General features: G+C 46.1%; 1 protein-coding gene across 1 annotated transcript; it reads right to left on the bottom strand.

The window, feature by feature from the left end:
- Positions 1-1507: 1507 nt before the first annotated feature.
- On the bottom strand, positions 1508-6852 carry mycn (MYCN proto-oncogene, bHLH transcription factor). The gene is made up of 3 exons (XM_026319391.1): positions 6721-6852; positions 5692-6337; positions 1508-3538 (listed from the first exon to the last, which is right to left on the bottom strand). Exons 2-3 carry the CDS (start codon positions 6314-6316, stop codon positions 2769-2771), a joined length of 1395 nt encoding a protein of 464 aa, XP_026175176.1. The 5' UTR covers positions 6317-6337; positions 6721-6852; the 3' UTR covers positions 1508-2768.
- Positions 6853-8570: the final 1718 nt, after the last annotated feature.

Genomic DNA, 8570 nt, shown 5'->3' with positions numbered 1-8570 from the left:
CGATGTGGTGTTTGTTTAGCAACTAGAGTGTGGGTGTGAAATGTGGCACTGGACACTGCCACTGCTATCTGTGTGTTTAAGCAGTATTGAACCTGTGTGTGTGTGTGTGTGTGTTAGATCCTTTATTAAATGTCACAGTTAATCTTATCATCTGAAGCAAACTGCCTCTGTTGCTCGTGGTAAGTTGTTTTCTGCTTTTTTATTTGATCCTTTTTCTGAGGGATCTTATTGTGCATGAACTTGTTGTCATCCTATAACCAAGCAGGATAAGCCATTAGGCAGATGGTAAGGGGAAGTCCCACGAGAGGACACGCACACATGACAGACTCTTATCCCGTACAAACACATGTACAGTGTGCGCACAAAGACACCAGGCCCATCACACACACCCATTACATAATCCAGCAGTTCCCCGACCCCACGGAGAGGCTCAGTCAGGCTGTTTCAGCTCCAAAACAAAGTGATCAGTCTTCATTTAGCACCGTCTCCTCCTTAGTGCACATACTTCTGGATCTGTTGCATGGGGTCTTGAAGAGTTTGATGTGACGAAATATGAAATGTGTGTTGTATTCTGTGTAGTATTTATACTGTATAGTGTTTGCTGAAAAGGGAGGTGTCATCATGTCATATGGTGCCATGCAGTCATTGCTTTGATAGGTAAAAAGGATTAATCAAAGTCATCAGCAGTGTGTGTTTTTATGTCCTGTTAATTCCCTTCTCAGCAAGTCTCTTTCTCTTTCCCCCTGCGAACACACTGTCGTGCTGAATAGCTACTCAGACCATGGCAACAGATTTCTCTTTCAGCCATCTCCAGAGAACGGCTGGCCAGACTTCTGAGTGGCACATATTTGGGCTAAAGCTCGGCACAGAGGGAAGGAGGAGAAAGGGGAGGAGGCCAGAGCCATGTGGCTGATGTTGGTAAACAGTATCCAGCCTTGTCCTGGCATCGTGGCAAGCAGCGCACAACGTCGGGGATATCAGGCGCCTGGGCCACACACAGACGGGAACAAAAGCTAGACACACATACAGACATTTGCATTCATACGCACACACATGCAGGCAGAAATACACAGACTACTAACAGACAAATAAAAGACTCACTCTCGGTGTCTGCCACTCAGCAGCTGCTCCAGTTTCCATGGCAACAGCCTGAACAATGTAGGAAGAGCCATGTTGGTGAAAGATGGAAATAGAGAGGCGTGTGTGTGTATACGTGTGTTTCTGTGTGTGCACTTTAAGTGTGTGTGTAGGTGTGTGTGTGTGTGGGTGGGTGTGAGAGGCTACTGAGGGGGAGATAGCCGCGGGGCGCTCAGACAGAGAGGATTCAGAAGACACACTCTTTATTTCTTTGTCCGGATGAGTCTCTGAGATCAACCAAACAAATATGGAAATGTGGAGGCAAATAGAAAAATAAACAGAAGACGACACTGAGAGGCAAAGGGGGCAGAGGTTCAGTGTGATGTTTGCAGTTTTTAGTGATAACAACAGATCCACAAAGACAAAGATGTGGATTTTATGGTGTCTATTTATTTTTCAAAATGAGGTATTTCAAAGTGCTATGAGTTGCAGCACTAAATGTACATTTTAAAAATGAAAAAACAAACATCTCATATCCTTTTACCCAGTTTTATGCACCCGATAGATACAAATATAAACAAAAGAGGAGAAAAGAGAAGGGGCCAGGTACATGAGGATAGAACACATTTGCTGTACAAAAGAATTTGAGATAGAAGAAAAATGATGAGATAAAGTGATATCTACTGAGAACGCATTTTCATACGAAAATATAAGTATCAAATTTAGTATGTATCAGGTTCACACTAAAAGCATAAAGGTGTGTAGAATTAGTAATATGATACAATGCAAAGAGAGAAGAGAAAACAATATAATGTTATATTACAAAGTTTCATGACGCTCAAAAATCGAGGCCTTACAGTACTTTTAAAGGTATATAAACTTCCAGTCTAGTTATTGGCAGCTTCCTGACATGTATAAAAAAACCAAGGACAAAATGTATTACAAAACAAGGCAGATCTGAGTGTATTTTGTATTCTATTGTTATATACAAAAGTGTCAGATAGCAAGGTGCACAGTTATATATCCACTGACTTGGCTTGAGCACCAGTGTGAGAGGAGTGAGAGAAAGAGAACCTGTAGTGGTATTGTTTATGTGACCCATAACGCCTCAGTCGTCATAGTCTCTTCAGTTTTGCAGTGGTGAAGGCAAAATAAGTGTGCACTGCTTCTTGTACATGAACTCTCCAAGCAAAGTGCCCTCTAACACCCATCCCTGTGGGAATCACCTGATTCCAGGCTGGTGTCACAGTGAGTACAAAAACAAAAACAAGAGACAAATAGAAATGATATAAAAACCAGAGGAGGGGAAGACCAAAAAGAAGAGTCCTCTCTCCTTCCCCTTTTTTTTTTTTTTAATCTTTCCTCAATGTGACTGGATTGAAAAAGTAAACCCTAAACATTCTTAACGTCAACAAATGTGCAAAAAAAGTGGCGGCAGTGAAAGTCCGAGCATCCCTCCAGCAACTCCCCCACCACCCTCCCGCTCCTCCAGGTGTGTGTCAGCATCTGAAGGTAACGTCCTCTGAGATGTTGTTTGTGTGTGCCCATGTACAGATATGCAGGCCTATGTGTCTGTGCATAAGTGTATAGACCTCTGTAAGTATGTGTCTAATTGTGTTTCAGACAGACTGGGCTGGGACAGGAGGGGGTCATCCAGGGTATATGTGTTTCTGTGTTGTAGCGGTTGTCTGTTAGCGAGTCCTGGCCTGATCCAGCCTGCGCATTAGCTGCTGCCTGCGGGCGTGGAGCCTGTCCTTCTCCTGCTGGAGCCTCATCTCTTCTGTTTCCAGCGAGCTCACGTACTCTGTGGCCTTCTTCAGAATCAGCACCTTAGCTGCCTTTTCATTGTGCGCCAGCTCTGGCACGTGATCACGCAGCGTCAGGAAGCTGGAGCGCAGGTCGTTACGGCGCTGGCGCTCCAGGATGTTGTGGTTACGCCGGCGCTCACTGTCCTCTGAGTCGGAGCCACGTGGGCTGCTGTCTCCGCTCGCACTGCGCTTGCTGCGCGCCCCTGATGTGCTGCTGACCGAGCAGCAGGATGTGGAGGAAGATGAGGAAGATGAAGAGATGGTTCTGGTGGGAGGTCGTGGGGCGTCTGATGTCTTTTGCTTTTTTGGAGGTGGGGCGGGGTCGTCATCTGAAGCATACGGCGAGGGGGCTGCGTAGTTGTGTTGCTGCTGGTGGACCGAGCTCCTCTTCAGGATCAGCTCCTGAGGAGCTCGGCTGACGAACCGGCTCACCACGCCGGACCCTGAGACATTTCCTCTTGCATCCTGACTCTTGGGATGCACAGAGATGGTGACGGTGCCTGATGTCATGGGTGATGCCTTGTTGGTTGTCGAGCGCCTCTTCTCTACTGTAACCACATCAATCTCCTCCTCTTCCTCTTCCTCCTCCTCCTCCTCCTCCTCCTCTTCTTCCTCCTCCTCCTCCTCTTCCTCCTCATCGTCATCTTCCTCTTCTGGGGAAAGAAACAGAAATGTGAGTGACTTGATTGTTCCCACTCTGTCATCTATGTGTAGCAGCAGGTGACAGGCGTGTATGGTGAGTGTTATAAACAGTATGTGAGTGAGATCAAGACAGAGTAAGCGTGGGAGCGAGAGCATTGCTCAACGCCGTTTGCATAAGCAGAAACCTCTTAATGCTTAGTGTCAGTCACTCCTCAGCTAATCTACTCTGCAGGTGTTGACACGTTCAGTCCCAGCGCTGAGCAGACAGGCTGGATTTCTGCCTTTCATTCTCTCTACTTCTTCAAAACTTCTCTTAATCTTCTCCACTGAGACAAGACGACGACGAGACGGGTTTATCGATGCAGCTTCAGCTGGGCTGACTGTGAGATAGTACCAGAGGCATTTAGAACTTTTTAGCTCTGGCCTCTGATGAAGTTTAAAATCTTATTTCTTTCCCGGCTGAGCTTTTCATCCTAATACCTGTGCTGAAATGGAGCTGAGCAGCTGAGACTTATCCACTGGCGCCTCTGATGATGAGAGGAAGTGGCCAATCATGAGACCCAGTTGAAATGCCTTTGTGATAATGACTCTCATTATCAGCTCAGGAGCATCTGAAGAGTGTGGCATTTTACAGCTTACAGTAACCCACTTCAGACACTGCTGCATCAGGACGCTATCGCTACTCACACACCAACATACATACAGTGAGGCTGGGCACAGCTGGGTGGGGGCGTGGCCGGTGCTGCCACATGTGAGGCTGGGATTTAGCTGCTCAGTGTTTACTGGAGCTGGGGGGACTAGAAATAGGAGACAAAGCAGAAAAATCTTGTCTCTGGAGATAAAATATTAGTTAAAAAATAAAATGTTCTCTTTAGAAGGACAACTCTCTAGCTCCTTCTCCTGTGAAGTCCTCACATCTGTACAGCTGCTGTTTTTAAAGGTGGGGGTCCCTTGTTCCCATACAAAGACTCTTAAGTAGGAAGACTGGCCTGTCAGTAGGGATAAATCTACACTGAAACCTTTAGAGGCTGTGTCTCTTTGATGAGAAAGTAAGAAACGCGTGCAGCATAAAGAAGGACGCCTCTTAATACTGCGAGCGGCGGAAGCGCATTGAAGCGCCACTGTGATGACGGGGCGGCAGGCGATCGGACCACCACCCTTTCTAAGCCTCGGAGCTGGAGCGGCGCCAGGGAGACAGCTGTCGAGATAGAGCGCCTGTTCAAAGCTGCCACCCCCCTAGAAGCAGCAGCCATGGCCCTCCTCCGTCCTCCTTTATTCGCGGTGGAGGAGGTGTTTGGCAAGGCCGGCTGAGTTTGGCCTCTGTGCCAAGCTGGAGGCCTTTGTACTACTGTTTCACAGCGAAAACACGCTGATAAGGACTCGCGAGTGTTTGTTTAGGGAACTCATGTGCATTAATAGATGGAAGATGGTCTTAAACACACACCGCACTCATTTCCCCAATTTAAACACACAACTGCTTCACATATTATTCTTCAATGTGTGATTTTTGTTGTATCCTTCCTTTTTTCATTATAGTTTAATCCCAATTTCTTTCCTGTGGCTAATTTTAGGGGCGGTAGTTTGTACAGACGGTCCGTAGTGAGCGTCAGTTTATCACTGCGTAATGGAAGCTTTCACGACAATTTATCAGCTCGTCACATTATTGAACATTTTCCTTCCTCTCTTCCTATAACCTGATCCGGCTGCAGCCAGTGTGTGTGTAGCCTGTGTGTGTTTTTGTGTGTGCGTGTGTGTGTGGGGTGTCTTTTTGTTTGGCTCAGAGGCCAAAAGAGTTCAGTAAGGCACACAATTCTCCATTTCACTGCCATCTGCCGGATGAAGAGCCTGGTGATTACATAAACCTGGTTCACTGTGTCACTACTCCACTTGTGTTGTGTGTGCATGGAATGTAACGAGGTAATCCGATAATGGAGCAGTCATATGAACAAGCTGTAGTCGCTACCATTAAATATAGTATTGGGCTTATAATAATGATAATAATAATAATGATGATGATAATGATAATAAACAACAACAATAATAATAATGATAATAAAACAACAACAATAATAACAATGATAATAACTACAAAGTGTTGGGGGTTTTCTTGTAATAAATCCTAAAATATGAAAACAAAGGCTTCAGCGCATCTTCATATTCTTACCGGAGTCACTGGGAGCGCTCTCGTGGGTTGTGGATGTGTTAACTGTCCCGGATGAGTCCCTGTTGCCGTTCTTTTTGTTGACGGGGAAGGGGAACACTACCGTGGGGTCCACACACTCTGACACGGAGCTGCGGCTCACCACCTCCGGCGCCTTGACGCACACGTTCCTGCCGCCGGCTGTGGCCGTGGAAATAGCCTTGCCGAGTTTCTCCGTGACAGCCCGTTCAAGCTTTTCCCTGGCGGAGAAGCCGCTCCACATACAGTCCTGGATAATGATGTTGTTGGGGTTAGTATCCAAAGCGGAGCCGAACAGGTCCACATCGTCGGATGCCCCCCAGATATCGTCCTCGGGCAGGAGTAGTAACTCGGAAGCCCAGTCCAGAGGGTCTCCTAAGCCGAACCCCAGAGGGTCCACTTCCGGGGAGGCAATCGCCGGCTCCCCCGGTAGCGCGGCTCGGCTAGGGGAGAGGGGCGGAGTGGGCAACAACTCGAATTTCTTCCAGATGTCCTCCCCCGGTGGCGCAGAGTCGGGACCACAGAAGTAGAAGTCGTCCTCATCCGGGTAGAAACACGGTTGCAAAGAGTCAAACTCCAAATCGGAGTTTTTACTTGTGATCGCCGGCATTCTATCCCACAACCGAAAAACCTGTAAAGGAACAAAAGATACTTTAGGCCAGTCCGCTCTCCCTTCTATCACACCTGAAAACTGCAGTGTGGGAAGAGGATAAGTCAAAGCCCACACACAGACACACAGTCTGCCCACTAAATTCCACCCTGACTCCTATGTGGGTTTTAAAAGCCACACAATTCTCACAGGAGAATGTGCGTAAATGTGACCGTGACGCACAAACTGTGCAAAACGACACTTTGGCTCACCATTGACTGAACAAGCCAGAAAATGTGATCAGGACACAAAAAGCGCTTCTACATAAAAATAAATGAAATGACAACAATCAAACCAAACAGACACTGTGTTTTAGGAGAAAATGGGAAAGTAGCAACACGTTTCCAAAATCATAAGATGCTCACCTCGTCCTGACTTGGGATGATAATGTGTAAACCAGTTTTTCTCCTATCTCGCAGTCAGTATTACAGACACTAGATTTGAGGCAGTCATCTACTTTGGGAGCACAGACAGTCCTCTGACACACATTGTGGCTGGTCGCAGAGTGTTATACACTCACTGCTGCAGGAGCAAAGCAGACTCCTCCCTCCCGGGCTTGGGGGGGTTGGAACAGTCGCGCTTGGGGTTTGATGCAGCACGGGAGACAGGCTGGCTGGGATCTTTCTTTCAAGGTGAATCGAGAAAATAGTCTATACAGTGCAAAAAAAAAAAAAAAAGGCAAGGGGGAAGAAAGATTATGAAGGGAAGGAAGGAAGAAAGGAGACGAGAAGGAAACAAAAGAAAGGGAGGAGAAATTAAGAGAGGAAAGAAGAGAGTATATATTATTAATTTCCTCGGGCAAACTGTCTTTTTTGTTTCCCAATTACTGTGAAACCTCGGATCAGCTGTGGAACAGGCAGAGTAACCCAGGGCTCTCACTGATTTGATGTCTTATGTTGCTCAAGGGAACTGCAGCAGGCTGGGTGTTGCTGTTGACCCTGGGGCTTGAACCGTATAAGTGCAGGGCGCAGTTATTAAACCATCAACATGACACTCGACATTAAACTCTGACAGTTTCCGTTGCTGTATTTTCATAAAGTTAATTGATCTTTCTAAAACAGTGCGTGTAAAAATGGACACAGTCTGGGCTGCATTAGTCCAAATACTGTGAAACTCTCGAGGTTGAAGAATTTCTCCCGTTTCCCGTCAATTATTTTAGTGTTTCCACATCAGACGCACTTTTATGCGCGCGCACACACACACACACACACACCGGTGTAAACAATGATGTGTAGAGATATTCTCCTGCTCATCAAAGCCCATCGCCCTCCTCCTGTAGAGCTCGAAATATCTTTTGTCTGAGGGCCACAGCATCCCCGGCTGAAAGCCTCACTGCGCCCTCACACGGACACCGGGCAAAACAGCAGCAGAGACGGGCACAATCAGCAGAACAGGCGATTCAGACAAAGACCGAGTGGATTTTTCCAAAATGAGAGGAAAAAATGCCACTTGGAGGGAAAAAAATAACAAACATTACTTTAGTTTTAATGAGCAGCGTTTTTTCAGACAATAGGCGGTGCAGGACGGGCCAGTTTTCAGCTGTCTCCGGGAAACGACAGGATCTGAGAAGAGCATGTTACGTAACCACAAGCGGTGGTTGTAGCCTGGAGTCATTCCCATTCCCTTTTCTAATGACGGCTTAGGAGGAATGGCGCATCTGTAATTATGTACACAGTCATAGGCGTTCACAGAGTCCATGAAAACGTTTACAAAACGGATTCAAGTTGCGCTCCAGCTGTGCGCAGAAGAATGTCAGTATGCAGATATTTTCAAACACATGATGGAAAATGTTAAAATGACAATATTTTATTGTTATTGTTGAAAAACATAAATAATGTCATTCCTTTCTAGGCTTATTCCCACACTTCAAACGGAACAAATCAATTATTTGATATTGATATTTGATCAGTTTGAATACAAATTGTTGAATTTAGTTAAAACATAGAACTGATATCACAAGAAATTGAGATTTATGAATTTAGTAATAATACTATTTGAAACCAGGAAGACGTTTAATCGGTGCATCTAGAAATATTGGGTTTGTTTTATTTTGGGGTTGAGTTCAAACAAACATCCATTGAAAAGTGAGAATTTGCAGCTGTTTTCATCCACGGAGTTCCCTGGGACTTTCTAGCCAGCTCCCAGAAACTGTGGAGAGGGTTTGGGAGTCAAAAACTCCCCACAGGCTCCATCCTCTCTTTTTCTCAAACTACAG

Source organism: Mastacembelus armatus, chromosome 24, assembly GCF_900324485.2.
Source record: "Mastacembelus armatus chromosome 24, fMasArm1.2, whole genome shotgun sequence".
NCBI classification, from domain to species: Eukaryota; Metazoa; Chordata; class Actinopteri; order Synbranchiformes; family Mastacembelidae; genus Mastacembelus; species Mastacembelus armatus.
This window is presented reverse-complemented; position numbering and strand designations above follow the sequence as displayed.

What these genes read in the sequence shown, in the direction of transcription:
- mycn (XM_026319391.1), bottom strand. Translation starts at nt 6,316, where the DNA reads ATGCCGGCGATCACAAGTAAAAACTCCGATTTGGAGTTTGACTCTTTG. An exon ending in GAGCGCTCCCAGTGACTCCG is followed by an intron (nt 3,539 to 5,691) that starts GTAAGAATATGA and finishes TTCTTTCCCCAG; the next exon opens with AAGAGGAAGATGACGATGAG.